Source organism: Alexandromys fortis, unplaced genomic scaffold (assembly GCF_014885135.2).
Source record: "Alexandromys fortis isolate MF-2015 unplaced genomic scaffold, M_Fortis_MF-2015_v1.1 scaffold_47, whole genome shotgun sequence".
Taxonomy (NCBI): domain Eukaryota; kingdom Metazoa; phylum Chordata; class Mammalia; order Rodentia; family Cricetidae; genus Alexandromys; species Alexandromys fortis.
In genome coordinates, this window is record NW_026067957.1 from 4,864,757 (window position 1) to 4,889,079 (window position 24,323).

General features: G+C 46.3%; 2 protein-coding genes and 1 non-coding gene across 4 annotated transcripts in view; 2 read left to right on the top strand and 1 right to left on the bottom strand.

The window, feature by feature from the left end:
- Window positions 1–4,229: 4,229 nt before the first annotated feature.
- Ahsa1 (activator of HSP90 ATPase activity 1) lies at window positions 4,230–12,092 on the bottom strand. Its single transcript, XM_050152387.1, has 9 exons — window positions 11,860–12,092; window positions 10,436–10,626; window positions 8,452–8,534; window positions 7,999–8,116; window positions 7,087–7,175; window positions 5,477–5,605; window positions 4,988–5,089; window positions 4,710–4,761; window positions 4,230–4,617 (listed from the first exon to the last, which is right to left on the bottom strand). The coding sequence occupies exons 1-9, from the start codon at window positions 11,937–11,939 to the stop codon at window positions 4,445–4,447; spliced, it is 1,017 nt and encodes a 338-aa protein (XP_050008344.1). The 5' UTR covers window positions 11,940–12,092; the 3' UTR covers window positions 4,230–4,444.
- Window positions 12,093–12,469: 377 nt separating this feature from the next.
- The window catches only part of Vipas39 (VPS33B interacting protein, apical-basolateral polarity regulator, spe-39 homolog), a 26,728-nt gene continuing 14,874 nt past the window's right edge, over window positions 12,470–24,323 (top strand). The window contains exons 1-8 of one of the 2 annotated variants that reach the window (XM_050152386.1): window positions 12,470–12,626; window positions 15,047–15,139; window positions 17,936–18,038; window positions 18,835–18,975; window positions 20,840–20,878; window positions 22,298–22,362; window positions 22,862–22,918; window positions 23,881–23,973. In XM_050152386.1, the coding sequence (XP_050008343.1) occupies window positions 15,047–15,139; window positions 17,936–18,038; window positions 18,835–18,975; window positions 20,840–20,878; window positions 22,298–22,362; window positions 22,862–22,918; window positions 23,881–23,973 (591 nt within the window). In that variant the 5' untranslated portion in view covers window positions 12,470–12,626. Of the gene's footprint in view, window positions 12,627–12,719; window positions 12,933–15,046; window positions 15,140–17,935; window positions 18,039–18,834; window positions 18,976–20,839; window positions 20,879–22,297; window positions 22,363–22,861; window positions 22,919–23,880; window positions 23,974–24,323 lie in introns of those variants that run through there. The other variant, XM_050152385.1, reaches the window with a different exon arrangement.
- Window positions 20,266–20,370, top strand: LOC126507780 (U6 spliceosomal RNA). Its single transcript, XR_007593636.1, has one exon. It is a non-coding gene; the product is annotated as a U6 spliceosomal RNA (small nuclear RNA).

The window sequence follows — 24,323 nt, forward strand, 5'->3', positions numbered from 1 at the left end:
GCTGGTCTTGAACTCAGAGATTTGCCTCTCTCTGCTTCCTGAGTGCTGGAATTAAAGGCATGTGCCACCACCGCCTAGCTTTGGGTTATGAATTTTAGACTATATCCCTGTCTGTATATACATCAGAGTAACTTATCAACTGTCTGCCAGTTGAATAGATCCAGGAGGTAGAGATATTAACTCTTCATGTTCTGATAAAATCCTCCCCTTGGGGACCAAGAGCAAGTCCACCCTGGAGAAGGTAGACTGCTGTTGGTCATTTAAGAGCCCGAAAGGACTGGCCGAGCAGGTGTCCCTGTGCTGAGAGGACCCTTCCCCACTCTGCCCAAGGTCCTTCTGCAGCAAAGTGTGGTTAACAGGCCTAGAAATGCTGGGAGCAGGCTCAGGGGGGGAAAGGTGGCAGAGCAGCTGAAAATATGGGTGGCCGGGAGAGCAGCTTGGGTTACATGGAGACTCTGTCCCCCCCCCCATCCCCTGCCCCGAGAAAAAAATAAAAACCAAAACAATAGATCCTGGGGCACCTGCCTCGCGTGCATGAAACTCTGGATTCAAGCCCCATTAACAAACACTCAAGGCTCATGACCATTTTGTTTGTCTCGGACTTGGGTCTTGCTGGCTTGCCCAGGCTGGCCTTCAGCTCCTGAGCTCAAGTGGTCCTCCTCTTCCAGCCTGAGCTTAGCTGGGGCTGCAGGCAGGTCTGCCACCTTCTGCTCGTTTTAATTAGGTTTTAGCAGACACTTTAAAGAACAAAGTAGACACGCCCCAGCGTCTCTCCACAGGCTCTGTCAATTGCGCTCCTTTCTAGTGTTTATCTCGGCCCTTAACCATCAGCAACGTTTAATCAGTTCTCGGTGGTTGTCTGTTGGACTCCGAATGCCAAGCTAAACGGCTGCCACGCCAAGTCCCAGGCAAGAGAAAACAAAGACAGGAAAGAGGGGTTGTTGGGAGGCTCGCAGGGGGAGTAGCCCATCAGCTATGAATTAAAAGTTTATTAAGTTCTGCAGAGGAGCAAGGGACCCTGTGCAGGTGGCTACAGGCTGAGGGAACACCTGTGCAGGGGAAAAAGCACCACCGGTGGTGGTGGAGTAACTGAACCTCTCACAGGACAGTTTAGGAGTGGCTAGGGTCAGATCCTGGAGGCCCTGAAATCAGAGAAGGCCCTTCCTCGCCGGCTCAGCCTCAAGTCACGCACCTTTCTGCCTCAGCCAGCCGTGAGCCCAGCAAGACCACGAACTCCGTGAATACTGCCACTGTGTAGCCCCAGCCACCGAGCTCCTTTTGTTCCCGCTTCTCTCTGTGGTTTGCTTCACGCGGGCCCCAAGGCTGGGCAAGGCAGATGAAGTTGGAAAAAGCCAGCAGCACGGAAGTAGGATGCTTCAAAGCTTGCCGAGAACCAGATGTGCTTCCTGCTTCCTCTGCTACAGGTAGATTTTCTTTTTCATGTTTGAAATGCTTCTAAAAATGCCACCCTAACCCTAGGTTTATTTAAGACACGAAAGCGTAAACGTGTGGGCCACATATCTACACTTAAAAAAATCAAAAGAATCTCTACAGAGTTGAAGTCTGAGATTCTGTGTTGAACGGGTTCCCCCAGGTGACCCTTAGGTATGGAAAGCCATTGTTCTGGGGACTGCAATTTGAACTAAACCAGTATGTCATACTATCAGTTTTGTTTGTTTGAGACAGGGTTTCTTTGTGTAGCTCTGGCTGTCCTGGAACTCCCTCTGTAGACCAGGCTGGCCTTCTGTGTGCTGGGATTGAACTGGCCCATAGTATTAATTTTGATTTAAGGGAAAATACCTGAGGTTGAGCGTGAGTCCAGAAGCCAGCAGCCACTAGGTGTTGCCAAGAGCATCCTTATTTAGTTGGTTTTTAAAGACAGAGTCCCTTCTGTAGCTAGCTCAGGTTAACCTTTAGCTACTTATTCTCTACACAGACCTGAGACCAGTGTGACCAGGGCTTGTTATGGTTGATCCTTCTGCCTCTGCCTCCTGAGAGCTGAGATTATAAGTGCACGCCATCACACCCCACCTACCTGTGTGGTCTCACAAGATACCTGTTAGTCCTCCCCCCCCCCCCCCTTCTTTTTTTTTCTCTGTAGCTTGGAGCCTGTCCTGGATCTCGGGTCTTGTAAACCAGGCTGGCCTCTACCTCCTAAGTGCTGGGATTAAAGGCATGCACCACCACCGTCCGGCTTTAGGTCCATTTTTTTAAAATATTTATTTATTTATTTATTATGCATACAATATTATGTCTGTGTGTATGTCTGCAGGCCAGAAGAGGGCACCAGACCTCATTCCAGATGGTTGTGAGCCACCATGTGGTTGCCGGGAATTGAACTCAAGACCTTTGGAAGAGCAGGCAATGCTCTTAACCACTGAGCCATCTCTCCAGCCCCTTTAGGTCCATTTTTATAGACAAGGACATTTGCCATGTTGACTAGGAAAAGTCCATGGTTTTAGTTTTGACTATGGACATCTTGGGATCCGAAGGCTGTTTCCTGTGATAGTGGCTGACTGGGGCTGTCACCCAACAGGCACACTGGTGTGTTGTATTTTACTAAGGTGTCATCATCACTTCACATCTTTCTCTGCTGAGACAGAGGAGGCAGGGCTCCAGCTTTTTGTGTTGTATTAGAAAGGGCTCACTTCAGGCAGAGGTGACGCACACCTTTAATCCCAGTACTTGGGAGGCAGAGGACCAGCCTGGTCTAGAGAGTTCCAGGACAGCCAGGACTGTATAGTTTCACAGAGAAACCCTGTCTCAAAAAACAAACAAAACAAAATAGACTCACCGATTTAAGGAGGGGTCCAAGGTCTCTGTCAAGTGCGATGCCAGATAAGTCTAGCACTTATCTGAGTAATTCAGGATGATCTGATATTAGCTTTAAGATTTTGCCAAGCCGGGCGATGGTGGCCAGCACTCTGGAGGCAGAGGCAGGTGGATCTCTGTGAGTTCGAGACCAACCTGGTCTACAGAGCTAGTTCCAGGACAGGCTCCAAAGCCACAGAGAAACAAAACAAAAAGATTTTGCCAAGTCATATAAGATTAGCTCGCAGGCCTCATCACTGCATGGGGAGTAGACGATTTACAGAGCTCTGAGTCATGCTGGACTGTGGGTAAGCTGAGGCAGTTCTCTTTTCCGCCACGTGGACCCCACTAGAAAGGACGCCCACCCAGCACTTGGCCTACAGCTCAGCACACCTATACTCCCAAAAGGACACTGATATCTTCCTCTTTTCTGGGTGAAATTCTACTCAAGGGATATTTAACATACTGGATACACTGAATTCTCTGGGGATGAACACGGCAAGACAGTAGACACAAGGTTAGCACTAGCTCTGGATTGTAGTCTGCATTACAAATCCCAGCCGTGTTCAGTACTGGTTGTTGGATTTGGACTGTTTTTTTTTGGGGGGGGGGGTTTCGAGACAGGGTTTCTTTGTAGCTTTGGAGCCTGTCCTGGAACTAGCTCTTGTAGATCAGGCTGGTCTTGAATTCAGAGATCCGCCTGCCTCTGCCTCCCAAGTGCTGGAATTAAAGGCCTGCACCACCACTGCCCAGCTTGGATTTGGACTCTTAAGCTAAGCCAGAGGCAAGTATATGCTAACATACATTAAAAGGATCACGTGGCAGCATGCCTCTAGTTCAAGGCCAGCCTGTGTTATACAGCAATATCCTGCCTCACTACTAAAACAAAAAGGAAAAAAAAAATTCAAAGATTAAGTCTTATGAAACGAGTGACAGGGCTCTCACAAGGCTTTACGGAGGCTAGACAATGAAAGCATACTGTTATGTATTGGACACAGTAGCTCTCTATAAAGCCACCACTGGTCACCTTCGTCTCTATATACAACCCGCACCTGTGGCCATCTCCTAGGAGAGGGATCAGAGCCCAAGACCCGTCTCCACCTTCTTGGTACCCACTCCCTGCCATGTGGGTGCTGGGAATTGAACTCAGGTTCCCTGCAAGAATAGCCAGCATTCTTAACCACTGAGTCATTTCTGCAGCCCCACAACTTTTTCAAGATGGGGTCTCATATAGCCCAGGCTAGCCTTGAACTCCTAATCCTGCTTCACCTCCTGAGTACTAGGATTACAGGAGTATACTATAGCACCCAGCTCTTTTTGCAGAATGGAGGCTTCAAACCACTTGTATTTGTTCAAATTCAAAGCCTTCAAGGAACTCAACACGAGGCTCCCAGTAAACACCAATTGTAAGAAATGCCTGCTTTTAAAATTCTGTTTATTTAGCGTATGTACACATAAAAGAGAACTCACCCTTGGATCCCACCCAGCAGAAAACATGCACAAACCCAAGGTGTATGTGGAAGGGGGACCCCAGCCCCAAGTTAGCAGCTGGGATGGTGCAATCCTGTGATCACAAGCCCATCACAAGCAGGCTGGACTGAAGTGTCAAACAGCTGGAACCCTGCTGCTGGCCCTAAAACAAGCGAGCGCCATAGCCAAAGGTCTGTTTGATGCCCTCAAAGTAGTACCGCTGCCAGCCTTGCCGCGTCCGCTCTTCCTCAGGAGCAGGGATGCCCCGGCCTTCCATGCACAGCTCTGTCTCTCCGTTCTTGTCAATGAAGGTCAAGGTGATGGTAGCGAAGTGCCCTATGGGAAGGGGTTTCAGATCCAGAGTTCCTGGACAGGTTTAAGCCAGGAGAGAGCAGTGTTTGGGGATGAGGGCAACGAGCATTGCTTACCTTCTGGCCATGACTTAAACCGCCACTTCATAGCAATGTGTTTCTCAGGGACCTGAAATAACCAAGGAGCCCAGTCTAGTGAGGCACTGCAGTGCACCCAGCTACCCAGCTAGGCAAGACACCTGCCTGTGTGTGTGACTGTGTTACTTACAAGAAAACTCAAATTCCAGCACTGTTTGAAAAGTATCACAGATCAGTTTTACCCATAAAACTGAGAACCACCATAGTAATCTAACTGAATGGCTGTGACAAGCTGGGAAGAGGCAGGGATTACTCACCAGATCAGTAAACTCTCCAGTGACATTGCCATCAACCATGTGGAACTTCCCACCTTTGTCTGCTTCTAAGGCTGCAGGAGCATGGGTAAAGGCCTGCACCAGCTGCGGGGAAGCAGGAATTGGGGGAAGATGCATGGCTCTCAATGGGATACGGCACACACCAATTCCTCAACGCTTCCCTGGAGAACGCTTTGGTTTCCCTCTGTTCTGCTCCTCTACAGAGTAGGCTCGGACCTCAGGAAAAGGCACATACTTTTCCTTTCCTTATGTTCCTTCCAGGGCTAGAGCGTCAACTTGGGCCTTGTACAAGTGCTCTGTCACTGGGCTACACCCCACCCCACCCCCAATTCCAACAGACCCCGACAAGCACCAACAGAAAAACTCTTAAGTGTGAAAGCGCCCTTGGCCCCGCTGCTGTCAAGAGGCCTTGCCATCCACTATCAGCAGAGCCCTGCAGGCGGGGGCCTGGGAGGATGGCCACTCACTCACCTCCTGGGTGGTAAACACTCTATAGAGCTCCTCTGGTGAGGTCAGGAAGGTCTCTTTAAGGGAGATCTTACAAGTGGGGATTTTGACACCGACAGGCTTGGCCTGGCTTTTTGAAGGAGCAGACTTAGCCTATGAAAGGAGTGAAAGGGGTCACTTTAGAGCTGGTGACATCTCAATCCAACACAGCTGCAGGGACAACTCATTCACTCTCACAGAAGCCTGCACCTCCAAAGCTAATTACTCAAAGTGGTTAAGGGAATTTAATGTGCATGTATTTTCTTTAGGTACAGGAGAACTCTTCCAGAAACATCCTTAGTGAAGACTTCCACTCTACAACCTTAAAAGAAGTGTGTGTGTGTGAATGTATGCCACAGGTGGTGCCTGCAGAGATCACTGCTTCCCTGAGAGCAGGGAATACTCTTGATTACTCAGCCATCTCTCCAGCCCCTAGGAAGAACAAGTCCTCTTGTACATATCACAAAAGCCGCCAGACAAAGGACAAGTCAAAGTTAGGCATTTCAGAGCTCAGTGTAACTCGTAACTCTCAGACAGAAGTACCCTGAGATAACTGGACAGGCAAGCTGAGGGCACAGCTCATCAGTAGAGGAGATGCTCCACACACAAGGTCTTGGGATTCGCCCCTTGTGTAAGAAAGGAAAGGAAGAAAAAGAAAGAACAGAAAGACAAAGACAGAAAAGAAAGGAAGAGAAAAACGAAAATGAGGGGAAAGGAGAAAAAGCAAGCAAGCTGGATGCAGCTCTTTCTGGCAAGTTCTTCACTGTATTTGTTGACAAAGGATGCAGGATTCTAAACCAAGAGCTCAGTCAGAATCACAGGATCTAGCTCTAGATAAAACATGTACTTGCTCCACAAGCAGAATGCGATGAATCAGTTTCCTGATGCATAAAGTTAGCAGTCTAACCCTATGTGAGATCCTTAACTGAAATGGCCGGGTGGTGGTGCACGCCTTTAATCCCAGCACTCGGAAGGCAGAGACAGGTGAATCACTGTGAGTTTGAGGTCAGTCTGGTCTACAGAGCGAGTTCAAGGACAGGCTCCAAAAGCTACAGAGAAACTCTGCCTCAAAAAAACAAAAACAAAGTACAAAATGCCAACTCCCCAGTTAGAAATGATGCTAAGAGCAGCTGACTGGTCCTAAGTGCAATCAAACATCACACTCCACATCCCTGATGGCTTCTCTTTGCTCTGGGGTTCACTATCAGCAATAACAAGAGGATAGGTGACTGGAGAGATGGCTCAGTGGTTAAGAACACTGTGGTATTGGAAAGGCCTCAGCCTCCATTCCCAGCACGCACACTAGGTGGCTCACAACTGCCTGCAGTGTAAGGAGATTTGACACCCCTTTCTGGTGGCCAAGGGCACTTGGGGAACATACAGACAAGTACAGAAATAGAATAAACACGCAAGAATAAAAGGGTACCAGGTTATACACCGATGGAAAGCTACATAGTACAGTCTCTCTTTTAAAAAAAGAAAAGAAAAGCACACCCACAGGGTACTCTGGCTTTGGAGTCAGGGACACAGAAAAGCTGAGGTGGCCACTCATCTCCCTCTGCAGACTTACCCCATCACCTGGGAATGCTGCTTACCTTGCACACCTCAGCTTTTGGTGCTGGCTGACCCACTGAGTCTACCGACTCTCCGTTCACTGTGGGCAAAATCATGCCCTGAGTGAACTCTGCAAAGACAAAATCATATTCATTTCTTAGGACTTGAGACAAACACAGCTGTCATAACCAGAGTTACAAAAAAGTCTGTATTCTCTTATCTCTACTCTTAGTTTATGCCTGACAGATTATCTAAGTGCACAGAATACAGCAGCATTACCTTAAAAAGCTTAAACCCCTGATAAACGGAAACATTACAACATTTTCAGTTTCTTTCTTCTATACAAGAGACTCACTAGTCACAACACCGAAGCCTTCATTCTCCCTAAAAACGATCAACTTCAAGGCTGGTCATGATATAAACGCCGATACTAAGATCAGAAGATGTGGTAGAGACAGAGTCCCCATGACATCTGGGCTAACCCTTTGCCTCTAACCATGCCAACTTCCTGGAGGAGGAGGACCAACAACAATCTAGGATCATTCTAAAAGTCTTGAGATCGTAGCTGTTTGATGAAATATGTGAGACTCAAATGTAATTTAAATTTTCCAGTGGCCAAATTAAAAAGTTAAGGTTCAAGGTGAAGTTTCGCTAGTATATGTAACCTAACCACACATTCTAATATTACTCTAACAGAACTATCGTATCAGCGGCTTCCACTCTCTAAGAGATCACTGCGATATTTTACACTGCCTTTGGGGACCACCTTTTAGACTCCCAGAGCATCTCTCTTGGGTCAGCCACACAAGAGCTTAACAGCCAAGACTAAGACCACACAGCTCACGATCTTCCACTAGCTCGGAGCTTTTAGATCAACTTTAAAACACCGCCCCTCCATCATCTGCCAGGGGGAGGGCTGTCCAGGTCCCCAGTCAGATTTCTAAAGGAGATACCTGTTTTGAGGGTGCTGATGTATATCCCCACTGCTTCTCTTAGAAGTTTCACCCCTTCTTCCTTCATTAAGGCCACGAGATTTGTGTCAGGCTCGTCTTTGGCAAGGCTCACACTAATCTGAGAGAGAGAGAGCAAAGGGAGGCGATGAATGACTTGAGGGACACTATCATGAACGTGAGGGCTGAGCAATCTCGGAACTGCGGACATTTCCAAAGGAATGGCGGAGAGCGGCCACATCTGTACAATCCCTAACAATATTCCTTCTCAACTCCTCTCTCCAGGGCAGACAAGGTGAATGTTAGAACTCATTTCCCTAGCTAAAGGGGAGATACTGACTAGGTACAAGTTTCTCCGGAGTCCAAAGGCGTCACAGTTAGACCCTCGCCTGCAGAAGGGACTCAGCCTGGACTACAGGCAGGGAGGACTCGGACAAGGAGTTAGGAAGCACAAACCTCCACTTCATCCACGCTGTTTTCATCAGACAAGTTGGGGATTTCCACAAGTCCTTTGTATTGCACTCCCGACTTCGAGGTACCTGTCAAAAGCAACGCAGTTCCATTAGCAGCCTCCTCCTTTGCAAGGAAGGTCCTGCCAGAACACTGTCCACTTAGGCTTCTTCTAAACCTCCATTTTAAGGGCCCCTCTATTCTCAATGAATGCCACATGCCAGAAACAATCAACGGCACCCCAATGTCTTTTCTCACCCCATTATTGGAGAGAAATAATGGGTTACCACAGCATGGTACTGGGAGCTACACAAACAAGCAGCAGCCCAGCTCAGTTCTGTCAGAACACCTGCTCTGAAAATAAGCATTTATTTATCAATGTGACTGATTACAGCCATTTCATATTTGCTTCTAGCTGAGATCATCATTGAGAAACAAGAAGTGGACAGAGACAACTACACGCAGGTGGAGATTTACAGAAAAAAAAAAAACTCTTAACTCAAAACATCTGTCAGGAAACGTGTCCTTGGTGTGATGATCCTTCTGTCTCAGAAGACCTCCCTTCCACAACCTCCCAGGAGCCCTCAAGCTGCCATCCATTCCTGTGATGCCCACGAACAGGAGGAACTCTCAAAGAAAACACCATCCTATTCCAGCATGCATCTATTTTATACTCATCACATGTAAAATTCTGGTATCAATTCTTAGTTTCCGTATTTTAATTTTATGTGTGCGCGCATGCGCTCACATGCCTGATGCGAGCCCCCTCAGAGGCCAGAGGCATCAGATCCCTCTGAAGGAGTCACAGGTGGCTGTGACTCGTATGACGTGGGTTCTGGGAACCAAACTCCTGTCTCTCCACCCCAATTTCTTTATTTTAAAAACGTGTCACCGATGACTTTTTTTGAATGGTGTATTTATTGCCCTCTAGAATTCACAGCCATTTTTCTACCTGAGCTTCCCCATCTGTGGGACTACAGGCATGGATCTTGCTCCCCCTGGCAGGGTTTTCCTGTGTAGTTCTGGGTGTCCTGGGTCTCGCTCTGTAGAGATCCACCATGGGGATTAAAGGTGAGCACCACCACTACCCATCAGGAACTGTATCCCTAATTCCATCTTCTTTATAAACTTTGGGGCTTCTTACTGACGTGCACTAATTTTTAGGAGCACACATTAACTATGACAAAATTTACTCTATATCTCTAGGCCTCAATTTATCAGTATGTTATATAAAAAGGAGACTGGACAAGATGGTCACAGCTTTCCTCTTGGCCAGTTGGGGGCGCCATGTTAACAATCAAGGCTCATCCTCCCCAGACTCGAAGGACCTACTTAACACTGGTTTGTACAGAACCTGCCTTTGTTGACAGCTCACCAACCCCTGGCTTCCTCAGATGGGCTGTCTGTGGACATGCTGGGGTAGAATTAGACAGTTTCTAGTCGTTATTGTTCTTTTTTGCTTCCTTTAACTTTACACTTTCTTGTTGCATGAAAAATGTGCCCTCCCTGTGATGTGCCCGCACTACTTTAGATATGTTTTGTAAAAACAAAAAATTACAGACCGATCTACTTTCATCCTCTTTACTATTCACTTGGAAAATATTTCATAAGGCTCCATTTTTTTTTCTTAAGGATATCACAGAAAGGACATGAAATCAGAAGAGGGTAAAACAGCCCCAAATAACATTTACTTATCAGCTACAATAATACAGTGGTCTAACATATCAAGATTCGCACTGGAGTTAGAAAGTGACCGCAGCTAAAAGAAAACAAATGAAAAAACCCCTCCCTCCTTAAATCATTCATAAGACAAACATAAAATAAGCCAGCCTGAGCCTCTATCACCTTATGAATCCCAAGGCAGAACAGGTCCAAAGATGTAGCACCCCACCAGGCTTTCCTCCAAAGCAGCACCGTATTCTCCTTTCAGCCAGCTAAGAGCAGTGGAGACGGAGCTTCTCTGGCCTCCCACAGCCTGGCTGGTCCTTACCTGTCCAGTTGAGTTTGATGGTCCACTCGTAGAAGAAGATAAGTTTGCCTTTCCGGTTGTTAATGGACGCCTCTCCATCAAGCTTGTTCACTTCCGTCACCTCACACTTGCCCTCCTCATTTTCTACTCGGACTGCCAGGAACAGAGTTTTCAGCTTCTCTGTGGACCAATTTGAAGCATCCCTTTCCGTCCTGCAAAACAGAAGCAGAGCTATGGGCTAGCAGGCAAGGGGAGGGAAGACTTTCCAGGCAGCAAGGCGTGCAAGGTTAAAGGAAGCAGAAAAGAACAACAACATCAAACCCCCTGAATTCTACCCCAGCATGTTCACAAACAGGCCATCTGGGGAAGCCAGGGGGTGGTGAGCCGTCGGCAAAGGCAGGTGCTGTACAAACCAGAGTTAAGTCGGTTCTTCCCGTCTCAGGAGGATGAGCCTTGATTGTTAACATGGCGCCCCCATCTGGCCAAGAGGAAAGCTGGGCCCATACTGCTGAAGCCAGGAGAGCAAAAGACAGCAAGCATGTCGCTAAGAGCCCCAGTAAATAAAAACCAATAACGCTAGTCTCATTAGCACTGTTTTCGCGCCCGTCTTACTCAGACTGCTTTAAATGCCCTATACATTGTATGCCCTCTAGACTGTGCCACAAAGTCCACAAGAAAAATCATGTACTGTGAAGAGTCTTGAGACAGGGTCAGAAAAAAAAGAGCGAAAATCAATTCTTTACCCCTCTATAAAAGCGATGTAAGCAAACGAAGCAGCAATTGAGTAAAACAAAAAAATACAGTTGAGTAAAGTTCAGTAGCGCTCTGAGTAACCTTGCTTCTAGGAGTTTTCATAAAGATAAGAAGGCTTCTAAGAACACCTAGGCTGTAAAATCGCGACTGCTCGGCAACCTGGAGTTACAACAGGAACTTAACAGTTCCGGGTGAGAGGCTGCATCGCGTTCAGCATCCCGAAGCTCCAAGCGCCCTGCAGCTCACGTTCCAAGGCTTCTCCCGATGGACTGAGGCACAGTCCCCTATGACTTTTACTTTCACGGCAATCCACAAAACAATAACTACCGCGCCTGGGGCTCGAGACCTCCCCAGCAGTCTCCCAACACAATCTGTAAGGGTTTAGATCTCAAGGACGCCGCGGCCACGTGTAGGAAGTATCTCCGGGCTCAGCCTGGATGCGGCAACTAGGGCGCTCTGTTCTATTCGCTCTGAAATTCCTCCTTTGGGACTCAGCGGTCTATGGCGAACCCCTCGCTCCAACACCGCGATGGTGGCGAGGGATGGAGAGGACCCCTGCTACAAGGAAGGACCCACGCCCAACCCTGGGGCAGGGCTGTTTGGGTCCCAGATCTGTACTCGCCAAGGTTCCAGGCAACCCCAAACCCTAGCCTGGTAACAGTGCTCCTGCGGCCTGTCTTGCTGGCCCTTACCAGTGCCAGTTGTTGACGTTGGTGGCGTCCGCCCGCTCCTCCACGATCCAGCGTGGGTCTCCCTCACCCCACTTGGCCATCAGCTCACTTATCGCACCGCTACCAGCTCCCAAGCAGCCGCAGCCACAGCCTCAGGACCGCTCGGTCCCAGCCGCCCGGCAGCGCCTGGAAACTACTAGAAGCAGCAGCAGCACCTCCTGGCTTGCTTTTCCCTCCACCCCCACCCCCTCCCCGCCTTAACTTCCGGCTCCTCCCCGTTCCTACCAGGTACTTCCGTTCCGGTTCGCCGAACCGTAGGTTCTGTAACTTCTGGAGTTCTAACTCTGTTTATTTTAAACAGAAGTCTCTGAAGTCTAAGCCCTCAAACTAACTATCCTCACCAACAGGGAAAAAAATATTCGATTCATTGTTTCCTTAGGACCGAAGTCGACCCTGCTGAGCCTGTTGGGATTTGTAGTTTTGTTAAACGATCCTGCTGATAATTGCGGAAGGTCACGCTGAAAGTAAAGGAAATGACCTAGCCCGATGCGCAAAGTGCTTTTGGGAATGGTAGTCCAGAAGCCCCACAGCCCACCGGGAGAGCGGAAGGATGACAGAGGCCACGAAACTACAACTTCCAGGATGCTTTGCGGCTCTTTCACCTTCTTCAGCCCCTCTCGCGACTGTCCCCTTCGGCCCCTTCTCTATGCCGCACAGCCTGTTTAGAAGGGCTGGTCCGGTGGCTGAGCCTGGCGCTGTCCTGAGAGGGAGGGCTCGGTCTGGAAGAGGTGAGGGTGTCCGAAGCCCCTGTCTGGGCCGCGTGTCTAGTTGAACCCACCCTTTCCGCATCCTTATTCTTTTCCTGTCTTCTCTGAGGCGTCTCTACATTCTCACTACCGACCTGATTCTTCTGGTCGGGACCATTCTTGGGAGTTAGTATGTTCGGAGCTGGAGCTGCCAGCGAGCCTCAGCAGCCAGTTGAGAACGCAGCATTTGGTTCTGAACTAGCGTGTCCTCTCCCAAGTACCCTCCAGGCTCTGGCGTTGTCGTAGATGGTGGCTTTCTGGACGTTCCTCTGTAGCCCAGCTTCTCAGGTCTCTGTTCTTAAACATCGCCTTAAAAGCTAGCCTAGCTTCTAGTAGCTGCTATCTACAGTGCCCCCAGTGCAAGGAGCGCCTTGGTTGTGGGGTTTTGTTTCTGTTTTTTTCCTAATGATCTGTCTCCCTACCCTTGTGGACCCTCAGGTACAGGTGACAATAAGATCAAACCTCGGAAGCATTTTAAATCCCGTTGAAGCACCCTTTTTGGTCACTCTGAACATTGTACAGGATTGCTTTATGCCTTCTTAAAATCATTAGATTGTTACCGTTTTACTTGCCAAGTAAACCACAGACTCTTTTGCCGCTACAAGTACTGATTGATACAAGGTATCCATTGCCGTAGTCTGGTTAAAGGTTCTAAAAATTCTCTCGTGGAATATTGTTTTGTTAGACACATTCCTTGTTTATTCGTAGGACCACTGTAAAGATCTGCTGTAGTTTTCCTAAGAGTGAAAACAAAAAAAAGATAGAAGGGTCATGAAAAACAGAAAAACCTGGGCTGTAGTTGGGACTCGGAGTGATTAGGAAAGCTGTTTTCCTGGTCAGTGGGAGTCTCCCAGGCCTACCTTTTCGGACTGCTCTGAAGACAAATGAATGACAGAGGTATTTATGAAATTGCACACATGCTAGAGACACGTACATGTTCTAAACACATCTTCAGTATTTGTGGCCTGCTTTAGAATTTTGCTTAATTTTTAGGATTGCTTTTTAAACTTTGTTTTTCTTTTTGGTAGAATGCTTTGCTAAAAGGTGTGAGGCCCAGAGTTAAATTTCCACCACTGCACGTAAATAAATAAATAAATAAATAAATAAATAAATAAATAAATGTCTCTAGTTTTAGCTGGGCAGTGGTGGTGCATACCTTTAATCCCAGCACTAGGGAGGCAGAGGTAGGCAGATCTCTGATTGAGTTCTAGGCCAGCCTGGTTTACATAGCGAGAAAGTTCTACATAGAGAAACCCTGTCTCGAAAAACAGACACCAAAAAAAAAAAAAAAAAAAATTGTTTCATCTTGGGTACCATTTAAGATTAAGTAATAAAAGCTAATGATGGACACATTAGCTTTCTGTCAGGCAGTAAGACTTTGCACGTTTTTCTAGTTTAGTCCTTGTTCTTAATAAGGCGGAATTATGCCTGCTGTGCCCATTTCACACGAGGAGATGTCAGTAAGGTATTGGATGCCTAAAAGGTTGTAAGGTCCAGTGTTTATTAGCTGCTAGACATTTTGTTAAGTTTTCTAAATACTGTTTATTTTTTTACTATAAGCCAGTAAGGCAAGATAGCATTCCTCCAAGGCTCAGAAACAGCCATTGGCCTTTTGACTTTGAGACCCTATCAGGTGCTGTGGAGTTTTGGTTATTGGGTTAAACCACAGTACCCACTTTTACCCAATTTAGTTAAAGAGAACTTGTTTTCACCTAATTTTAGAACAGTTATAAGAAGAATTTGGAATCTCTTGGCTAGTATTATTTATTTTCTTTCCTTGGTCATGATCCCAAAAATTGGCCTCATAATTTGTTGGGGCCCAATAATTGACCACGTGATTAATAAAATAATCATGAGTTTATGATACAGGCAAGATAATTCTGATCCTTTTAGTTGTTTTCCCTTCATTTGTGGCAGGCACTTAAACAGGATACAGGGAGAGAGGGACTTTCGTTAGCTATGATCAACTATCATCTTTCCAGAGCCTAGAAGGGTGTCTCAGAGGTGGCACTCGGTAAATATTTGTTAATACATGAATTTACTTGTTCCATTTGGGCAAGCTTTGGCTGATCTTTGTATGTTCGGCAAAACTATGGTGAATCCTTAGAGCGTCTGCTTCTCTTATAACATCCCCTTTGCTTGGGTACCCTAGCTGTCCTGTGATCCTTCAGGAGGAAGATGATGTCTTGCCCTTTTTATACTTCTCATAACACCTGAGAGTACTTGAACTCTATTACAAAATGAATGTTTGTGTCTGATAATATGATCTGATGAGTCTGGACTCTGTAGCAGGTACTCTGCCAGATTCTTTCCTACATCCCTTATTTCTGGGAGCAGTTAGTAGTGTAACAGTTTCTGGAGAGATCCAGAAGGGACCTACACCTGCCTTCCTTTCCCTCCAGATGAGCCGGACAAAGGGTGATGAGGAGGAGTATTGGAACAGCTCCAAGTTCAAGGCTTTCACTTTTGACGATGAAGATGATGAGCTCTCACAGGTAGGTGTCCACAAGTGCCAAGAGGCATACCTTCCTCTCGGGTGCCTCTCTAAAGCTTCTGCTCTCCAGTAGGCTCAGAATGTTAGGTAGATCTTCAGAAAAGCCTGCATCAGAGACCTACCCTACACAAAAGACTTCAGATCATCAACTAATGCCTAGAAAAGCCTCGTCCTAGCTCAGTTTTCAAGGCCATTGATAGGGTGGGTAGCTCTGTGCTTTGGACCCGGGATAGGCGGCACATCATGGTGCAATCGCATGGTAGAACAAACTTTGCCTCAGCCAGAAAGCAAAGAGAAACAGGACAGCAGGCAGCATGGGGCTCTACCTCTTAGGTTCTACTTCCTCCTCATAAGGCTGCCCTGAAGACCAAACTTATAATGTATAGGCCTTTTGGGGACCTTCAAAATCTCAACATATAGTAGCCTATGAGATGACTCAGCCAGTTAAGGTGCTTGCCACAAGCCCAGTGACTTGAGTTTAGTCCTTAAAGTCGTCTTGCTTCGTGAGGTTCTGTTGCTGTGACAAATGTGGTGACCAAAGGGAAATGGCTTACTTCAACTCTCAGCTCTCTGGTCACACTCCATTCCCGAGAGACGTCAGTGCAGGAACCTGGAGGCGGAAGCTGAAGCAGAGGAGCGCTGCTTATCGGCTTGCTTAGCCTGCTTTCTTGTAGCACCCATGACCTCCAGCCCAGGGCTGGCACTGCCCAAAGGCGAGTCGGGTGGGGGCATCTTCTCAGCTGAGGTCCCCTCTTCCCAAGTGCCCCTAACCTGTGTGAAGCTGACATAAAGCTAGCTACCGCCACCTGTCCTTTGCGGTGGAATGAGTATACCTGTATACACACATGATACATACATGCACACAACTAGATTAAAATTAGCGGCCTTCGTGGAGAGAAGCCCTTAAAAAAGAGCTGACTTTATCCTTAAAATTACCTTTTTAAAAAATTACAAATCTTTTATTCATGTGATTAAAATTTTGCTGTTATTACTATCTTTTTTTTTGAAACAGGGTCTCATTTAACCAAGGCTAACCTTAAACTTGATCGATAGTTGATGAAGACCTTGAACTTTTGATCTTCCTGCCTCTGTCTCCCTTTTAACTCTTTTTCTTAATATTTATTTATTTATTATGTATACAGTATACAATATTCTGTCTGTGTGTATGTCTGCAGACCAGAAGAGGACAGCATACCTCATTACAGATGGTTGTGAGCCACCATGTGGTTGCCGGGAATTGAACTCATGACCTATGGAAGAGCAGGCAATGCTCTTAACCACTGAACCATCTCTCCAGCCCTAACTCTTTTTTGTTTGTTTTCGAGACAGGGTTTCTCTTTGTAACAGCTCTGGCTGTCTTGTAACTTGCTCTGTAGACCAGGCTTGCTTGACCTCAAAGATCTGCCTGCCTTGGCCTCCTGAGTGTTAGGATTAAAGGTGTGCGCCACCACCTGGCTCCTTTTTTACTTTTTTTTTTTGTTTGTTTGTTTTTTCGAGACAGGGTTTCTCTGTGGTTTGGGAGCCTGTCCTGGAACTAGCTCTTGTAGACCAGGCTGGTCTCAAACTCTCCTTTTTTACTTTTTTTTTTTTAATATTTATTTATTTATTATGTATACAATATTCTGAATGTATGCCTGAAGGCCAGAAGAGGGCGCCAGACCTTCTTACAGATGGTTGTGAGCCACCATGTGGTTGCTGGGAATTGAACTCAGGACCCCTGGAAGAGCAGGCAATGCCCTTAACCACTGAGCCATCTCTCCAGCCCCCTCCTTTTTTACTTTTAAAGAATTTTTATTATATGCATTTATGTGTGAGGGTGCACATGAGCCACAGTTTGTGTGTTGAGGCCGGAGGACAGCTCGTAGGAGTCAGTCCCTTCCACCATGTGGGTCCTGAGGATTGGTGGCAAGCAAATGCCTTTACTTGATAGCCATCTTATAGGTTCCTGTTATTTTCATTTTCTCTCTTCTTTTTGCCCCATTTTTCTGTCATAGCGTCTCACTGTATAACCCTAGCTGGCCTCAAACTCACAGAGATCTGCTGAGCTCTCTCTCTCTCTCTTTTTTTTTTAAAGATTTATTTATTTATTACGTATACAGTTCTGCCTGCATGTATACCTGCAGGTACCAGATCTCACTGTAGACAGTTGTGAGCCACCATGTGGTTGCTGGGAATTGAACTCAGGACCTCTGGAAGAACAGTCAGTGCTCTTAGCCGCTAAGCCATCTCTCCAGCTCCTGCTGATCTCTTGAGTGCTGGGATAAAATATATGCTGCTGAATCCACGTACCCAGGTTTTTTGTTTTGTTTTTTTTTTTTAATAAAAAAAATATTTTTTGTCTTTTATTATAGCTGCCTCCATCTCATGAGTGCTGGGATTACAAGCATTACCTCCACACCCAGTTTATATCATTGCTATTTTTAAGATGGAATCTTGTATGTTACTTAGACTGATCACAAATTCTTGGACCCAAACCATCTTCCTGCTTTTGTCTTCCTGGCAGTTGGGACCAGAGGCACACACCCCTGCACTTTGATAGCTTGTTTTTGAAAAATGACCTATTTGGGAATAGTCATTTTCAGAGATGTAAGACTCAGATTTTGCAAACAAATCATAGATAGAATATGAATAGAATTCAAAAGTGATCGAATCTTCCACTGACCACAATGGTGTCTACAATGCAACTTGATTCCTAGGTGGGATTTAGACTACAGATAGTCTTTGGCACTCACTAAGTTAGCAGTGAGACAGGAGGGAAGTGAGCACGGCCGGACGACTGCTTTATGTCCCTCTTCAGTTAAAGGAATCCAAACGGGCCGTGAATAGCCTTCGAGACTTCGTGGATGACGACGATGACGATGACCTGGAGCGAGTCAGCTGGACTGGAGAACCCGTGGGAAGTAAGCTGAAGAGACCCTGCGAGGGGTTCTTGTCAGGAATGATGGCCGGTCAGCCCGGACGTTAGCAGCAGGCAGAGCCTCGTGGAGAAGCACCAGTAATGCCTGTGTGACTGGATCTGCTGTGCAGTGGGTGCTTGGCTGCCTGCTTCAGACTCATGGGGCGCTTGTTAACATTGCAGATTCCTAGGCCTTATGTGGTCATATTTGGGAGCTGTTAGCTTCAATAAACGAGCTGTTAAGTCATAGCATGTTAGCAGAACTACAGCCCTTGGCCAACGTGTTTTAAATATATGATACCACTTAATTTCTTCATAGACTCTGTTTAGGTAGTATAGCGTGATTTGAAAACAAAGAAAGGAATTGGCCAGACATGCCTTGAATCTCAGCACTTGGGAGGTAGAGGTAGGCGGATCTCTTGGGTTTGAGGGTAGTGGTCTACAAAGTAAGTTCCAGGACAGCTAGGGCTACCTGTCTTGGAAAAAAAAAAAAAAAAAAGCAAACAAAAAAAAGAGTGAACTAGAAAAAGCCCCAACCTAACACACACACCTAACCTACTAAATTAGTTACTTTAGTAATTGTTCAAGAAACAGGAGAGGCAGAACTCTTTCCCAGTATCTGAGGGCTGTTTGGAGCTCCTTCCATTTGTTCATCCTAATGATTAGCCTACTTGATTGTATCTTTCCGGGCCTCTTGCTGGCCAGGACACCAGGGTCTCTTGAATAGGCTTAGATTTGTTGACTATTGGGTGTCAAGGACTGATGTTGAGGAGACTTACTCAGTTCTTACCATCCTGCAGGCATCTCATGGTCCATCAAAGAGACTGCTGGGAATAGCGGGTCAGTCCCTGAGGGGCGTGACCAGCTAAAGGGCCGAAACAGTTTCTACACACAGCTCCCCAAACCTCCATCCGCCTACTCCCTGAGCAGCTTCTTTAAAGGTAAGGAGTGGGTGAGGGACAGGGATGTCCTTCACTCATCAGGAAAGCTCGCGCTAGCGTTTTCATTGGCTGGAGTTCTCATCTGAGCGGGCAGCTTGGTGCTAGGACTGGGAGGAATGAGAAGTCCTCAGCATGTGTAGAACATAAATGAAATTGACAGCCCTGTGTCAAGTACCAGAGAAACTGCCTAGATCAATATTCCTCCCTGCCTTTTATCGCCATCCTCTAGGGAACCTTGTGTGTCCCTGGTGGGGATGCGTAACTGTGCAGCCACTTTGGGAGTTAGTGTGGCAGTTTTTAAAAAGTTGACCAAAGGATTAGCATCTGAACCAGTTATCACTTCTAGGTAATTAATAAACGAATTGAATGCAGGCACTTGAGCAGATGTTTATATGCTAATGTGTGAAGATACACTGTTCACAATAGCCAAAAAGATCTAAATAGTGCATATGTTCCTTCTGCACTAAAAGGATAAGCGAAACATGGAATACAGATAAAACAGACTTACTTAAATAGGAATGAATGATATGTGTATAATAGGGGTGAACTTTAGGGAATTATACAGGGTGCAATAAGCCACAAAAGAGCAAATACTGTATTAACCCCGCTCATGTTGATAGATGTTAGCTCGATTTGGGAAATAACCAGGCTAGCTAAAAGATAAACAATTATATTTTTATGTATTATAAGAGGAAAAACTCACAAAACAGGAATGAGAAGTCCAAGCTCAGCTGTGCCGCGAGGGAGCCACAGAGAGAGTGTACTTGGGCCATGCGCCACATTTTCCCCCCGGGTCCCACCTCTTAAAGATAATTGGTTAACAAGGCTTCCCCATCAGATAGATAGACAGACAGACAGACAGACAGACAGACAGACAATTGGTTAACAAGGCTTTCCCATCAGATTTGGATGGATGGATGGATGGATGGATGGATGGATATGGAAGGTAGAATGGCAAGTTTGTCAAGAATGTCCGAGTTAGTGGAGGGAGTGGAGAACTACTGTGCACAGGCAGAGTCTCAGGATGGTGAGAGTCATTGTAGGACAGCGTGAATATACTTCATGTCACTAAATTCTACACTTGAAGATGTTGAAAGTCACTGGGCAATGGTGGTGTTGTACGCACCTTTAATCCCAGCATTCAGGAGGCAGAGGCAAGAGGATCTCTGAGTTTAAAGGCCAGCCTGGTCTACAGAGCAAGTTCCCAGAAAGGTTCCAAAGCTACAGAGAAACCCTGTCTAAAAAAACCAAAAACAACTATAGCAAAAATCTATGAAAGTGGTAAATTTTGTGCTGGCTTAGACAGCACATATACTAAAATTTGAGCAACATAGAGAAGATTAGCATGGCCCCTGCGAAAAGATGACACAAATTTGTGAAATGTTCCATATTTTTACATTTTATAAAACCAAAAAAAGTGGTAAATTTTATGTACATTTACTATACTTAAAATTTTTCTCTCTCATCCTTGTTTTACTAGGACATCAGAGTTCTGAAGTTGAATAAAAGATTTTATTGTATTTTATTTTGTTTTTTTATTTGTATGAGTGTTTTTTCTTTTATATATGTCTGTGCACCATTTGCATGCCTGAGGCCTACAGAGGACAGGAGAGGGTGTTGGTGCCCTTCAAACTGGAGTTACACATAGTTGTAAGCCACCATGTGGTTCCTGGGCATCAACCTGGTCCTCTGGAAGGGCAGCCAGTGCTCTTAACTCTGAGCCATCTCTACATCCCTGAATAAAAGCTTTCTAAAGCCTGCTTCTCCATAGTGTATGTCAAGCTCTATGTGCCCCATATCCTCACTAAGTGTGGGTGGTCTGACTTGAACTGTTGACATCTTCCTGCTGTGTTCTTTTCCTCAGGCAGAACTAGACCTGGGAGTTTCCAGTCCCTGTCTGATGGTAAGCTTTAGCCCCTTTTCTTGATTGCTATTTAGGGTACAGCCTGGAGAATTACGGAACAGGTGGTAATTGGATGAGTAGATTAACTTCCTCTGAACCTAGAGAAAGTGTCTGGTGCTACGTGAGGAGGTCACATAGGCTTCATTGCCGGGGATGACTGCTTGGGCTGCAGGCAGGAAAGAACGGAGTTCTACCTTTGGCCATGGAGATGCCCCAGGAGACAGACGGGTGGGTTGTTTTGTTTTTTTGAAGGAGGTTCATTGGGTAGGTAGCACAGTGGGTAGAGGAACTTACATCTAGGCTGGTGTCTTAGTCACTGTTATATTGCTGTGAAAAAACACCATGATGAAGGCAACTAGTATAAGAGGAAAGCACTTCATTACACTGCTTACAGTTTCAGAGATTTAGTCCATTATATTCACGGCAGGAAACATGGCAGCTTGTGTTGCAAGGGGAGGGCCTCTTGTTCATCCCAGCTGCCCAGAACCAAAATAGCCACACAAAACCTGTATTAATTAAATCACTGCTTGGCCCATTAGCTCTAACTTCTTATTGGCTAACTCTTATACTTTAATCCATTTCTATTAATCTCTATATCACCACATGGCAGTGGCTTACTGGCAAACATTCAGCAGCATGTCTTACTCTGGCAGCGGATCCATGATGGCTCTCCTACTCCACCTTCCTCCCAGCATTCAGTTCTGTCTTCCCGCTTACCTAAGTTTTGCCCCATCAACAGGCCAAGGCAATTTCTTTATTCATTAACCAAGAACAGAACACATAGACAGAAGGACCTCCCACACCATGCATGCATGACACTGGAGCAGTATCTGAGAACTACATCCTGATCCATAGGTAGAGAGAGAGACTCTGGGCTTGTCATGGGCTTTGTCCTCAGAGCCTGTCCTCACTGACGTACTTCCTCCAACAAGGCTACACCTCTTAATCCTTCTAATCCTTTAAATAGTGCCACTCCCTGGCGACTAAGCATTCAAATACGTGAGCCTATGGGGGTCGTTCTTATTCGAACCACCATGGCTGCTTGACCTGCACTTGCTCCCTTATCTCAGAGTTGTTCTTGACCTCCACGCTTCTGGTATGCCATAAACATGCCTGCACATGTACTTACATGCACACATGCATGCGTGCACATATAACGTGGGAAGGAAGCAGGAGAGAAAAGAATGATAAGAAACAGGCAGCAAAGCCGGGCGGTGGTGGCGCATGCCTTTAATCCCAGCACTCGGGAGGCAGAGGAAGGTGGATCTCTGTGAGTAAGAGGCCAACCTGGTCTGCAGAGGGAGTTCCAGGACAGTCAGATTACACAGAGAAGCCCTGTCTTGAAAGAAGCCAAAAAAAAAAAAAAAAGGAAAACACAGTGCACAGTGCCTTCTAAACTGGTTTCTGGTTCCTTTTCAGCTCTGTCAGACACACCTTCCAAAAGTTATGCTCCAGAACTGGGGAGGCCTAAGGGGGAATACAGAGTGAGTTACAGAATTTCTCTTCCTTTTTCCTCTCTATACTTACTTAGTTGTAAAATTACATTTATTTATGGTGTGTGTGTGTATGTGTTGGCCACATACCAGGTACAGATGTGGCACTCAGAGGACAACTTGAGGGAGTTGGTTCTCTCCCTGGGTCATTAGGTTTCCATCAAGTACCTCTCTGCAAAATCATGTCACCAACCTTGATTTTGTTTTTCTGAAATCTGGTCCCCCTCTGTAGCCCAGGCTAGAGCCTGGCATTTACCAGATAGTCCATACTGGTCCAGAACTTACAGGAATTCTCGTCTTAGTCTTTCAAGTGTTGAGATAATAGTTGTGAACAATCATGTTCACTTCAGTTATATCTTAATATCAGTGTGACAATTCTTTCCCATAGAGTATTTCTCCCATAGGTCAAAGATTGAATTTGAGGCATAGAGCTGGTACACTAGTAAGTCAGAGCCCTTAATGTATGATTCATGTGTTGCTAATATTCCAGGACTATAGCAACGACTGGAGCCCCAGTGATACAGTGCGACGCCTCCGCCGGGGCAAGGTAAGGCTACTGACGAGAAAATTCTTATAGGAGTCTTTGGCAAGGTGAGTAGCATATTCCACAGGAAGGATTTCTTGACTTGACTTCCTTTCCCGTTCCCATTTCTGAGTTGAAGTGGTTTTTAGAAGCAAAGCAAATCTACTCAAGTTAGGAGTGAGCTGCAAAATCGTTGACTCTCTGGGGTTTGGAGTGCCAGCAGAAGGGAAGCAGTGGTGGATGAGCGTAGCCATGGTGGTAGAGCACACCTGTAATGCTACCACTCGGGAGGCGGGGGCGGGAAAATGGTGGGTGTAAAGCTACCCTGGGATGCAGAGTGGAGGCCCTCTCTCAAACCTGCTCTTACCCCACAAGAAAGAAAGTTAACTTTTGTACATGGTGTGGGATAAGTGTTGAGGTTATTTTTTTTTCTTTTTTAATATAGATCCCAATCTTTCTTAGCATTGTTGGAAAGACTTTTTCCTCATTGAAATTTGGGAGTTTTTTTTTTTTTTTTTTATCAGTTGATTATTTAGTGATTTCTTGTGTGAAATTCTAGAAGAGCAGATGAGTGTTTTGGTGGACTAGGAACAGGAGGGCATTAATGTCAACATGGACAGAAGGACTGCTTAAGGGTAATAGAAGTTTTCTGTGTCTCTGTTGTAGTAGTGCTAGGATATAGGCACTTTCAAAGCTGAGCTATACACTTGCATAGGGTGAGTTTTATTGTATGAAAGTTACACATGAAGAAAAAGTGATTCTCTGCTGGCTTGGTCAAGACTTGAAGGCATCAGCATCCTTCAGGGCATCACATGGAACTAGGGTATGGTGGGACCTGCAGGTTCACAGAGCACAGAGAACAGCGTGTGAATACAGAGGTTCTCTCTGGATGTTTCCTTTCATTGTTGCCCTTCCCTCACTCTCCAGTGACCAAGGAACACGGGCAGCTGTCTCCCTTACGTACTCTCTGTGTTCTTACTCGGCAGGTCTGCTCACTAGAACGGTTCCGCTCCTTACAGGACAAGCTGCAGCTCCTGGAGGAGGCAGTAGGCATGCACGATGGAAACGTCATCACCGCGGTAAGTGTGAGCTGTGTTCTCGCTTGTTCAGTAGCTCCTGAAAATAAAAACTGGTTTCACAGTGGGGTGCGTGTCAAGAGCCTGGCTTTCTTTCTGAGGCATAGGGTTCTCAGAAAGTTTGCTCCTGGCTCAGCCAGTGGTGCATGCATTCTATGTGGTACTGTTCATTGTCACTAGAAATGTCACTGTCAGAAGGCTGCCTCTATCTTATGCAAAGTACCCTGGCAGCAGAACTGTGTGAGAGTATTTTCTCAGTAGACAGGAGGTGGTGTGATATCAGCCATTGTGATACCTAGAACATGGCTCAGTTCCAGGTGTCCGTCCTTCCCCCCCCCCCCCCTCCCCCCCCC